General features: G+C 31.7%; 2 protein-coding genes across 2 annotated transcripts; both read right to left on the reverse strand.

Annotated features, from left to right (window-relative positions):
* Positions 1-1,485: 1,485 nt before the first annotated feature.
* On the reverse strand, positions 1,486-2,505 carry LOC107022983 (wound-induced basic protein-like). Its single transcript, XM_015223539.2, has 2 exons — positions 2,408-2,505; positions 1,486-1,682 (listed from the first exon to the last, which is right to left on the reverse strand). Exons 1-2 carry the CDS (start codon positions 2,476-2,478, stop codon positions 1,607-1,609), a joined length of 147 nt encoding a protein of 48 aa, XP_015079025.1. The 5' UTR covers positions 2,479-2,505; the 3' UTR covers positions 1,486-1,606.
* Positions 2,506-7,560: 5,055 nt separating this feature from the next.
* Positions 7,561-8,792, reverse strand: LOC107022948 (wound-induced basic protein-like). Its single transcript, XM_015223507.2, has 2 exons — positions 8,668-8,792; positions 7,561-7,763 (listed from the first exon to the last, which is right to left on the reverse strand). The coding sequence occupies exons 1-2, from the start codon at positions 8,736-8,738 to the stop codon at positions 7,688-7,690; spliced, it is 147 nt and encodes a 48-aa protein (XP_015078993.1). The 5' UTR covers positions 8,739-8,792; the 3' UTR covers positions 7,561-7,687.
* Positions 8,793-13,898: the final 5,106 nt, after the last annotated feature.

Genomic DNA, 13,898 nt, shown 5'->3' on the forward strand with positions numbered 1-13,898 from the left:
GGCGAGGCATAATAAGTAAATGTGCCCTTTAACTTGACTTCAAATCACATTTATGCCCTTCAACTTTGGATGTGCACAAATAGACACTTAAACTTGTATAAAGTTGAACAAATAGACACATATGTCCTACATGTCATTTTTTGTCATACATGGTGTCCTACGTGTATTGTGCCATGTAGGACTCATGTGTTTATTTATTTAAAAGTTAGATAGATAAAGTGTCTGTTTGTGCATTATGAAAGTTGGAGGTCAAAGTTAAAATTTGAAGCCAAGTTTAGGGTCCAATATATGTATTATGCCTATTGGTGATTACACACTACATGAGCAGAACAAATTGACAAATTTATACAAAGCTCACAATAGAGAAATTTATATATAAAATCTATTCGAAGCCTCCAATCTAAAAGGAAATCTAACACACGGAATCTTCTTCTGCAAGCAGAGAGGAAAGACTCAAAATAGTCCCTCAACTTTGGATTAAGGCTCAAAGTGATCCTTGAGTTTTTACCTGGAGCACTAATAGTCCCTCATGTTAGCAATATTAGTGCACTTTTGATCCTCCCGTAAAATTTTGCCTATTTTTTAGCATTAATTTTGTCCAATATTCATATAAGAATATTCAATCGTCTTTTTTTATATATAATAGAAATAATAACTCTATCTGAGAGAAGGTCACAAGAAAAACACCTTGTTCTATTCACTAGAAATATTACTGCAGCTAAACTAAAAACATCTTAACATATGACTTTACAGGAAAAGAAAAAATTGTACTATTGCACGTGAAATTATCATGATAAACCTTTCGACTTTACCTGCAGTACGATTTCTACTAAACAAAACAAAGTGTTTTACTTCTCACATTCGTTCATATGGAGTTGTTATTTCTACTATATACATAAAATGACGATTGAACATCTCATACATAGGTTGTGGATAAAATCAATACTAAAAAATAGGTAAAATTTTGAAGGATGACCAAAAGTGCACCAATATTGTAAACATAAGGGACTATTAGTGTTCCATGTAAAAACTCAAGGATCACTTTGAGTCTTAACCCAAAGAAAAGAGACTATTTTGATCCTTTCCTCGCAAGCAGACTATGAATGCTTTTTCGTATTGCTATATTTTGATACAAGTTTTATTCAGTTTACAGATGACAAAATATTTTTTCGTATACTATATTTTGCAATTCATGTTTAGTTCGCTTCTAATTCATGTTTAATACACTTTTAATTCAAATTTAATTCATTTGGCAGTTTATCATGTTTTTTCATTTGTTACCATCAAATTACTTGTCTAATTCATTATTGATATAAGTTTTTTTTCACTTTACGAATCATTGATAGCTCTTTTGTTTGGCATTTCATGTTTGTTTCTCTTTTAATTCATTTTGTAGTTTATAGGTGATGCATAGAAGAAAAAACATGATAACCTACTTCCAATGGTTACACTCAAGTTGTAAAACTTAGTTAAACCACCATTTAACCAAAATGAAAAGCTTGGATCGGAAATTAAAACCAATAGAAATAAAGGATCAAATATCTTATGATGTATTTAAATGTCAAATGCTATTCAACATCTTGTAAAAGAGTCATTCCAGATATTCTCATTCATTCATAACAGGTTTGTTGTCACTTGCTTTTGGCCTGTGTTCCTTGGGCTTCTGCTCTTCTGTTGTTTTCCTGTAGAATTAAACAAAAAGGTTGGAGAAGTGAGGCTGTTGACACGACAATGAAGGAACACCAAGTGGACACGAAAACTACATTAGATAAAGATAATACAGTTAGAGCAAACATGTTGGCACCCACGTCTTTTAGACCCTCGCGAAGAGAGTAATTACTGCTTTTGGAGGATTGACACACCTTTGAAGAGCAACATAGCTTAAAACCCAATTTCAACAACTCTAAGCCATACTCTAATAATCTGAATGTTGTTTTAACTAAACAGCTACACAAGTAAGTGCAATGCCTTTAGTTTTGGAAGCAGCTTCATAACATTGGAAAACAATTTTTGGCAATATACATGAACAAATTGACATATAGTAGGAAAATATCTACTGAAATTGATTTGGTTTCTATATAGCCAAAAATCAACATGTTTCCTAATCAAATTATTTCTGAAACTGAATCAAAATTTAAGTCCTATTAGGGGTTACACACTACATAACTCATCGCTGAACAAATTGACAAAATTTATACAAAGCTCACAATCGAGAAATTTATATATAAAATCTATTCAAAGTCTCCAACCCAAAAGGAAATCTAACAGACGGAATCTTCTTCTGCAAGCAAGCAGGCAAAATCCAACTCACAAACTATTAAACTTTACGTTTTAGGTTAAGCTATGAATTTGAGGATGTAACCCTAATACATCATAAATCATAAAATTTAGGGTTAGCGAGATGTACCTTTTGCCAGATGTGCCTCCCTTCTGGCTCAGGAACGATCGGAAAAGCGGCGAATTCACCTCGTAAATCATCTTCCTTTGTCGGCAACAAACAAAACCCTAATTTACACTTTCAACTTCTCTTTCTTAACTTCCATACTATTTATATTATATCATAATTGGTAATGGGCCGTCAGTTGAGACCTTATGGCTAAATTGAGTTCGGAATTGGTCTCTTACACTTAAATAACAAATAATTTTTTTTATATGGATAATAACTGCTACACTTAAATAACAAATAATTTTTTTTTACGGGGATAGTAGTTGATAAGAACGTAACAAAGTCACTTCATTCAATATTAAGTATTAGCGATCGTTCAATAGTAATATAACCCAACTAGTGAGTTGGGTTTAACGGTTCGTAATTGAGAATCAATGGAAAAACAAAAATATGTTCAAGTCAATCATAGCTAAAAGTATTTATGAATGAAAACATAATTCAAGTTCGGAGTGATACAAGTGTCAGATATCAAGGGGAGTTTTGAATGTAATTGTCAACTAAAAAGTAAATAATACGAATAAACAAGTGATAGGATTATGGGATGTGATAGGATTATGGGATAAGATAGACAACAGGATAATTGCAATTAATAGTAAATAGCTGTAAATCATTGAATATGCTAGACTTTAGTGGAGATAAACTCTCTGATGATCAATTTACCCCGAACCAAATTGGTTTCTCTCGAATACCAAAAAGCAACAATTAAGAACAACCTTCGCTTGAGTACATTCACTCTCTGAATGTGTGGAAAAAGGTTTAGGATTCACTCTCTCGAGTTGAACCCATGATAACCCAAAGCCCACAGACCATCAATTCAGTAATCTTGGTTTCAAAACCTCTCTCTCGAGCAAGCCAAAAATATGAAGGTAGAGTTGCATTTGCAACTACAACTTTTTAGATTAAGCCACAATTACCGAATGAAATCACTTTTAAACAACATTTACACTATCAATTAGTAATACCCAACAACTAAATCAACCCATAATCACACCCCAAGAATTGGAATTTTAGCTTGAAATAGTAAAAGGCAAGAAATCAATACCAAATTGTGTTTACATCAACTAGGTAAGATTAATATTGTCTTTGCAGAGGTTTAAGATGAAGAATCTTCAACACCCACTTCCAATTTCATGGAATTGAAAATCTTCAAAGCTAAGAAAACTATTGTCTCTCAAACATTCAAACTGAACATTAATGAATAACTAGATAACTCGATTGATAGATTGTTCGCTAGGTAGATAGATAGATAGTTACTAAACAAAGAATTTTAAAATGTATTTATAGTCGCAAAAATTATGTTGCGTAGGACCATTCGGCGCAGTTAATCGGGATTGTAGATCCAATCAACGATCTATCCTTTGGTCATTCACATTTTCGTTTTGCTTTGGCCTTCAGAATCTTCAGATTCTGTCACTTTTGGGCGATAAGGCACTGCATCGCGAAATGGTTCGGCGACTCGTTGATTGCTCCTTTCCATCGTCCATTTGATTTTGTCCTTCAAGGCTTTGCAAACTGGAACATTAGGCGATACCTCGGTTGTTCGTCGATTCACCCAATGATTTAGGTGATTCTCAGGCCTTCTTTACTTCGTTCTTTCAGCTGCATTGTTCCTTTTTGCTCATTAGTGTCCATGTTTTGTTTCTCAATCCAAATCCCCAAAAATTAAGGATTTATAATGGTTACTGGCACAAAATATGCATTTGAGGACACTAAATCTATGAAAACAAAACCCTTAATGAGTCTAAATTGAGGACTCGTCAATAGCCCATCACACTTAAGACACTATAAACATTTGTCTTCCCCTTCTCCCAAAAACTTTAACAACCATCACCACCATCTAACAAATCAAACTTCCACAAAATCTTCTATATGTCTACATATCAGCCATATTTGAACTTACTTATGCAGGCCAAACATAAGTTTAACTGATTTGTACTAGAATGAATTATTGGGCCAAACTATGTGAGTTAGCTGGTTCAGACAAATATATAACAGTCATACCTTCAGAATTTATTTTTTTTAAATTTTGGAATTGCGAATGTTTCTCCTTTAATCCTATGTATACTTGCATTGTTGTATGCATTAGTCTACCGTTTCTTGATAATCTTACTTTACATTTGGTGATTTGAGTTAATCACTTTTTTGTCTAGGGATGGTACAATATAAACTGAAGACCAGTATCATTTTAGCTTTGAATGAAATATGAAGAGTTGTGACTTTCATGAAAAGTTGTGACTTTTATGAAGAGTTTCAACTTTTATGAAAAATTGCGACTTTTACGAAAAAATTGTGACCTTTATGAAGGCTTGTAATTTTTCCAAAGAGTTTGTGACATTTTCGATAAAACACAATAAACATTTGCCCTTTTTTGTTTATATATAGAGGAATTTCCTCTCATTTTAAAATAATGAAAATTCTGAACTTCTTCTTCACAATTAAATATTTGTATATTTTGCTCGTGTTGAATGATACACTATCACCATTGTTTGTGTATTAATACACAAGTGAATAGAATCGTTTTATCTTGAGATGATTTATGCCTTTAAACCTAGGGTACTAGAGGGGAATAATTTCATCAAGGTAATATTTTGTATTTAGTGGGCTCGATTTTTTTCTTTTCAATTTCATTCGATTGTTACAGATCCTGACATGTTTTTTACTTCCATTAATTTATGTCTATCTTATTAATTTTTATTTTTGAGTACATGCTTTAAACTTTATTATTTATGTTTCTGCAAAATTATTGTTATAACTATTTGTTAGTATATATTAAACAACATATGTCAATTGAGTATTCAAACAAGTTTTCTCTTCTACAATTGTTCAAGGTGCGATTAAGAAAATCCCTTTAAGATATATACTACCATCTCTTAAAGACAAAATTCAAATTTGGTATGTCATTACAAGGGCATAAAACCTTAAAAGTTTTATCGTATCTTGATGTGCCAAGTGAACCAGGAAAAGAAGACAACATTAATAAATTTTTGACATGACTTCAAAGATGTTATGTCAGATGATCTATAAAGAAATATGACTAGATTGAAGCCTCTTTTAATCCCAAAGACATAGATAACTAGACAATAAATTAATTACTCATATTCAATATGAAGTATGGATAGATTCTCAAGTTTATTGCAAGTTGTAAATACTTTCTTGAAAGTAACATATTAGCTTCTCGACACTGCAATTAGAATAGAAGTGTGGTTTTTTTTCAAATTGAACTTAATCTCTATGGTATGCTGATTTTTAAAAAGCAGCCAAACAAATTGAATGATTTTGCGTAATATTTTTCTCGTACAAGTATATATGATAAGTTGAATAATTGTCTAATATTTATACATTCTTCCTTTAATTTTCCATTTTAATTGTTTTTTATGATACATTTACATGGAGAACTTTAATTTTAAATGATATATGTAAAGCAAAAAGTATGGCTGGACTTTGTACACGTTAATTTTGCTCATTTTTTTTCTAGGGGTGTGTACGATCGGTTCAGTTCGATTTTAAGTATTATCGGTTTGATTTATTAGTTTTTGATTTTTAAATATGCTAAACCGATAACCAAACCAATAAGATCTTTGTTATCAATTTTTGATTTTGTTGATTTTGATCTTTAACGGTTCGGTTTTCAATTTAACCAATAAGAAAATAATTTCAAAACAAATACATGATTTGTCCAACAATTTAACGCAAAAAAAAAGAGAGAATTCTAATTACTCATTGAGTGCAAAAATTCTGCTTAATGTAGTAAAAATATTGCAAATACTCACGATTCACAACCCTCGTCGTTGCCTAACCTTTGCCGCCGTAGTTCTTAGTTCTTTAGGTTTTTGACGTTGTGAACGTAAAGACTAAAGTAATACTAAAACGTAACATAAGGGTTACTTGCAGAGAATAGAGTTAATCAAGTAATGTTAATTGTGTAGGGTCCTTATATATAGTTATAGTCCAATATAGTGATTATATTAAAAAAAAATTGTTCGATATTATATATTTGAAAGAGTATACCTTTAAGACTTTTTGCCAAATAAGAGAATTTGATATGATAAAAATATTGATGATGTTATTAAAAAAAATAAAAATAAGGAAATATTTCTTTTTTTAGATTTGATCAAACAAGAATATATCATACAAATTGGAGTATTAAGAATTCTTAATATTTTAGTGGCAACTATTGACGTTGCTTTGGCATTTGAAAGAGGAATATTAGATGTGCATCAATTAAACTTTATTTCCAACAACAACACACAAGCTATATATACTATCACAACATTGAATACTGTTCGACTAAAAAGGATATTTTTTTACAAGACAAGTTTAAAGGAAAATATATATAAAATAAAAGAGATAAGACAAATTATCGAAGAAAAAAAAATCAATAGTGAAAATAGTAAGAATAACAAACATGAAAGCAAAGAATAGCAGAATACTACGAAAGAATAAGGTAATGAAAAAAATAATACTCTACAACTAATGGTAAGCAGATAAATGCTCTAAAACAAAATCATGTCCCCGCCTCTCAAAAGAAAGAAATTCTACTAATCTTCTATCCTAATCTTAATCTTCATACTCTGCTGTCTAAGGTTATCTCTTTGGTGTGCTGAAGGTGGTCTTATCTAATCAGCTTTTCCTCATTTTTTTCTCGATCTATCTCTAGATCTCCTTAGGCTATTATTGTCAACTTTTCACACTTCCTCTCCACATGCCTGAATTATTTCAATCACCACGGAAGCCACGCACGCCCACCTAATCTCATATTTTTTTGTCCTAATATTTTCTCTCTTAGTATGTACACACATTCATCTACGCATCCTCATTTCCTCTACATTTTCATCTATTAGACTTGTGAGTTCTTAGCTAAGCAACATTCAACCCTGTAAGATATAAACGATCGAACCACCACTCTATAAAGTGCATCTTTCAAGACATGGCATGACACAATCTTAACACAAAACGAAAAATCTTTAAATAGCCTGTGCTAATCATCATTGCCCATCTATTCTATTCAGAATTAGCAATTCATGAAGAGCCTACTTCCAATGGTTACACTAGATATTCTCAACTTGTAATTAAAATTTAGTTAAATCACCATTTACCCACTAACATAACACTAATTAGTCCCAAAATGTAAGTGCATTGGATCGGAAATTAAAACCAATAGAAGTAAAGTATAAAATATCTTATGATGTATTTAAATGTGAAATGCAGTACATGTTGTAAAAGAGTTGCTTCCAGATATTCTCATTCATTCATAACAGGCTTGTTGTCACTTGCTTTTGGCCTCTGTTCCTTGGGCTTCTGCTCTTCTGTTGTTTTCCTTTACGATTAAACAAAAAGGTTAGAGAAGTGATGCTGTTGACACGACAATGAAGGATCAACAAGTGGACACGAAAACTACATTAGATAAAGATAATACAGTTAGAGCAAAAATGTTGGCACACACGTGTTTTAGACCCTGGCGAAGAGAGTAGTAGCTGCTTTTGGAGGATTAACACACCTTGGAAGAGAAACATAGCTTAAAACCCAATTTCAACAACTCTAAGCAATCTTAGAAACTCTAATCTGATTGTTCTGTTAACTAAACCACAAGCTAAGTAGCTGCTTCCGATGGACTTGAAGTGCAATGTCCAGTAAACATGTTTTTGTTTTCATATTACAGATTGAATAACATTGGAAAACCATTTTTGGCAACATACATGTATACTACAAGACAACACGAGATCAGAAACATGACATCTAGTGGAAAAATATCTCATCATTATGACTGAGATTGCTTCCGTTTCTAAATACCTACTGAGGAAAAGGCCATAAATCATCAACATGTTTCCTAATCGAATTAAATCTGAAACTAAATCAAAATTTAATTCTTATTAGCGGTTACACACTACATAACTCATCGCTGACCAAATTGAATAATTTATACAAAGCTCCTGTTCAAAGCCTCCAACCTAAAAGGAAACGAACAAACGGATAATCTAACAGACTAGTAAATTATGGATTTGAGAATGTAACACTAATAAGTCTTATACAAACACTTAGCTGTTACACACTCACAATCGAGAAATATATATATATATATATATATAATCTATTCAAATCCTCCACCTAAAAGGAAATCTAACAGACGGAATCTTCTTCTGCAAGCAGACTATGAATTTGAGAATGTAACCCTAATAAGTCTGAACATAAAACCGATGAATTTAGGGTTTAGCGAGATGTACCTCTTCTCAGATGCGCCTCCCTTCTGGCTCAGGAACGATCGGAAAAGCGGCGAATTCACCTCGTAAATCATCCTCTTTGATCGGCAACAAACAAAACCCTAATTTTTACTTTCAACTTCTGTTTCATAATTCCGTACTATTTATATTATATCGCTCCGGTAATTGGTAATGGGCCGCCAGTTGACACCTTATGGGCTAAGTTGATTCGAAATGAGTTTGTCTCTTACACTTAAATAACAAACAATTTTTTTGCACTTATTTTAATCGTCATACTTAAATACTCCCTCTGTCCCTGTTTAGTTGTCCACTTTAGAAGTGACATACATATTAAGGCATCAATTATTATCATAAGTTAGTTACAATTTTACGCTTAACTTAAAAGATTATGCAACTCCTCAAATATAACAAATGTATTTTCTACTTTCAAAAAGCATGCATTACAACTTAGTAGTACTAGAAAATTTCTAGAATTAAATAAGGGCATATTAGGAAAAAAATTATTGCATTTTTTGATTTGTTAAAATGGACAAGTAAATAGGGACAAATATAAAAGGAAATATGGACAAGTAAATAGGGACAGAGGGAGTAATAAACAACTTTTTTTACGAGGATAATAACCGTTACACTTGCGATACAATAAACATTTGCCTTCCCCTTCTCCCAAAAACTTTTACCACCATCTATATGTCTAAATACCAGCCCCTTTTAAACTTACTTAAGCAAATGATTGTCAAATAAGAATACCAGGCCAAACTTAAGCTTAACTTGGGCCAAACTATGTTGGAATCGCAAATGTTTCTCCTTTAATCCTATGTATACTTGCATTGCTGCATGCATTAGTCTACCATTTCTCTCGATAGTCTTACTTAATTTGAGTTAATCATTTTTTTGTCTAGCAGTGGTACAATATAGATTGATGAAATATGAAGAGTTACGACTTTTCTGAAGAGTTACAACTTCTATAAAAATTGTTACTTTTATGAGATATGAGAAGTGACCTGACTGGAAGTGCTATGAGTATCAGCTCCATTGCATCTTTCAGCAAATTGCAGTTTATAATTGTGTAATCTTCTTCTTCATTGTAGGTTAGATCACCCATAGAATTAACCTAAAAATTAAAAATTGGTTCACAAGTTCAAATTTAGGATAAATGTGGCTGGGTGCAACAACAGTGTTCTATTTAGTATCTATGCTAATTTAGCATGAGACTTAAATTAGGAATATGTATCCTTATTCCATTTTGGTAACAATGAATTTAAAGCCCTATAATATAGGCGCAACAACCGTTTTGGTGGGACGAGAAACGAATCTTCCAGTAGGATTTTTTTTTGTTATTGAAAGAAATTCCGTTGTTGAAGAAGAGGGTGAAGTGTGAATTGAACAATCAAACCAGATGTTGGGGACAAACAAACTCAATAAATTTGTCTCCTATCTCATTGAACAACAAGTGAAACATGACGAATCCTTCTATTTGCGAACAAGTTGTTCATCATTATTGTAATTTCTTACGAAGGGCTAAAAAAAAAAAACCAAAAAGGCTTGAGAAGGCTTCGTACATGCAGATTGAAAAATAGTATGGAGTTGTAAATGAAAGGACTTCGAGATAAATCAAAATAAAAAGTAGTTTATTGTCATAGAGTTTGGCTAGTAGTGTTGAGCTTTACTCGCAATCAGCAGTGAAGCTACACCTAGCTAAAGGTGGTTAGATGAACAACCTTCGTTGGAAATTTTTTGTGAACATACATGTTAAATATCAATATATTTGAATTATATAACTATTAAACACCCTTGACATAGTAAAGAAAGATAATGCCTAGTCAAATAAGTTAAATATCTACTAAACTTTCAGGAAAACATTTTCTAGGAAAACATTTTTTTTGGAAAACATTTTCTTCATACCAAACACACGCTAAGTGTTTAGATCTTGAGGACAAACAAACTCAAAATTTGTCTCCTATCTCATGAACAACAAGTGAAACATTACAAATCCGTAACAAGCTTTTCATCTCAAAGCTCTCAACGCCACCCAAAGAATGAAGAATCGCTACTAAACAAAAGCGAGTAATCATGAAACAAGCTGAATAAATATTGTAGCAATGAGCTACTAAGAAAATGATTGTGTTAAAGTTTCAAACATAAATATAATTTCCAACTTTATATTTTCTAATAGGCAAGTTTCAAATAATTTAAAAGGTAATAATGAAAATTAGTCGAACCCAATAATTCAATTAATATAATCTACGAATAAATATGGTAAAACGAAAAAAACCATGAGGAATATTGATTTACAGCAAAAAGAATGAACTTTGAGAAAATATTTATGGGTTGGATAGTATGTGGGGGTGTTAAGAAGAAGAACAAGGAAAATAGTGGATGAAAGTCTTTAGGAGAAGGGGAACGCAAATGTTTATTGTGTCTTAAGTGTAACGGTTATTATCCGTGTAAAAAAATTATTTGTTATTTAAGTGTAACAGACAAACTCATTCCGAATCAACTTAGCCCATAAGGTCTCAACTGGCGGGCTCATTACCAATTACCATATAATATAAATAGTAGGAAATTAAGAAAGAGAAGTTGAAAGTGAAAATTAGGGTTTTGTTTGTTGGCGATCAAAGGAGGATGATTTACGACGTGAATTCACCGCTTTTCCGATCGTTACTGAGCCAGAAGGGAGGTGCATCTGAGAAGAGCTACATCTCGCTAACCCTAAATGTTGGGTTTTATTTGCCCTAAATTTCTTACCATAAATAGATTTTCCTTTTAGGAAAAGGTTTTGAATTGACTAATCTTTTTCTCGTAGGAAAAGGTTTAGGACTCTATAAATAGAGGAATGTTCCTTCTAACTTAATTAGAATTCACAATGTAGTCTTAAAGGGTTTTGAGAGTTTTGGTTAGGGGGAGAATTTGTGGGTCACAAGTTTGATACGTTATCACTTGTGTGAACCTCCCATGTATTCAGAGTGAATTGGTTGCGGTTGTTCCTCTCTGTATTTTGTACTCTCATATTTATAGTGGATTGCTCATCTCCTTTGTGGACGTAGGTCGATTGACCGAACCACGTTAAATCTTTGTGTCTTTTGGTATATTTCTCGTTGTCTTCTTACTCGTGATCTTTCGAGGTTTGCATTACTAGCTTCCGCATTTACACCTGCTTATTTTCGGTCCTAACACTAAATTCATCGGTATTATAATTTATGCACTTATTAGGGTTACATTCTCAAATTCATAGCCTAACCTAACACGTAAAGTTTCATAGTCTGCTACCGTCTGTTAGATTTCCTTTTGTTCATTTCCTTTTAGGTTGGAGGCTTTAAATAGATTTTATATTTTCTCGATTAGCTCTACTTCTATCTAAGTGTTTGTGTAAGACTGAAATTTTGATTCAGTTTCAGATATAATTCGAACCTTTATTTTTTTAAATGTACAGGAAAACAACAGAAAGCAGAAGCCCAATGAACACAGGCCAAAAGCAAGTGAAAACAAGTCTCCCATAAGAGGTGACAGATTTGACAATATCTAGAATGACTTTTAGCACAGTGGTTTTAATTTCTGATCCAAGCTTTTCATTTTGGAACTAAATAGTGTCACCTTAATAGTTTATAACCCATTGGAAGTATGCTGTTCGTCTTTATAGTTAAAAATCAAATCAAATCATAATTTGATTAAAAAATATTAAAAAGTTTTAGTACTGATCTCTCGATTTATACATAAGTTCTTTTTTAATCAATATAAAAAAAGACATATTTCTGTATTTTACAAAGATTTTATGACGCCATTAAAATTTTATAGTATTTTACATATTTTAGATTCTCTTATTTGACAAAAAGTCTATAAAAGATATTATACTATTTTTAAGAATAGTTTTGAAATATTACAAAATATTTTCATATTTTTCTATATTTCGTATCCGACTGAGTGAGAAGTTTTTGTTTTTATTGACGTACCAATAAACTCGATAGCCGCCTGAGAGATTTGACATTCCATTTACTTCTGGTCCTTATTAGTTACAGTTTAATTGCAAGTAAAGCTCGAGAGCGCTCTACGACAGTAAACTATCTTTTATTTTTTCTCGTGGTCTTTTTGATAAGGGTAAGATTGTAGAGTTCTAGTACATTAGTATGTTTGAGTACATTGGTATGTTCAAGTTATACATAGTTAGTTCCTCTTCTCTTTAGATCTCTTGTGTTCAACAAACTCCATTCTCTTCTATATATAGTTGTACATGTACAAATATCACATATTGTATCAATAATACTTACGCTTTGAAAATTTATGAAGTCATTAAACTTTGTTATGTATCAATAAAATCACTCAACTTACATCATTGTATCAATAAAATCACTCAACTAAATTTATCATTACAAACCGATTTGATACAGCGAAACAAATTATTCTTTTATGGTTAAATAATAACAGTAACTTATTGCGATCTCGTGCGGGTATAAAAATAGTTTTTGAAAAATGCTCTACTCGCAAGGATGAAATATACATCAAAATTCAATCATATGCTTGATAAGATACTATATAGTATATAATTTATATTGTTAGAAGACGAAGTTAAGCACACAAAATAATAAACGCAGTGGATAACTAAACCTACAAAGTTAAGAAAACTGCACTAAGAAGACGAAAATAATAAACTGAAACATCCAACTCTGTTATTTATTAAAAAATAATTTATGTTGTAATGTCAGAGTATTTGTTTCATAATTAAATTTGCTCGTAAAAATTTGTCATAATTCTCTTGGGACATTGAGAGTGTGTTTGGTATGAACAAAAACATTTTTCAAAAAATGTTTTTCAATTTTCTCATGTTTGGTTGGGACAAAAGTTTTGGAAAATGTTTTTCGAATCAACTCATTTTCCTCAAAATTAAGGAAAATGACTTCCCTTCAAAAATTAAGGAAAACATTTTCCAAAACTCTCCTTCAATTTCAAATTATATTTTTTTTGGGAAAAGAATCAATTTTAAAAAAATATTTTCACTTTCAAAATTTTATTTTTTCACCTGATCTCTGATCCCCCACCGGCCAGCCCCCAACCCCACCTTATCCCAAAAAAATTAATTTTGATTTTTAAAAATATTTTCAACTTCAAATTTTTATTTTTAAACTCCTAACTCCCCACCCCTAACCCAATCCCCCAAAAAAATTAATTTTATTTTTTTAAAAATACTATCAACTTCAAATTTTTATTTTTTCACTCCTCCCCCTCTCCCGCCTCCACCCACT

This window comes from Solanum pennellii, chromosome 6 (assembly GCF_001406875.1).
Source record: "Solanum pennellii chromosome 6, SPENNV200".
Classification (NCBI taxonomy): domain Eukaryota; kingdom Viridiplantae; phylum Streptophyta; class Magnoliopsida; order Solanales; family Solanaceae; genus Solanum; species Solanum pennellii.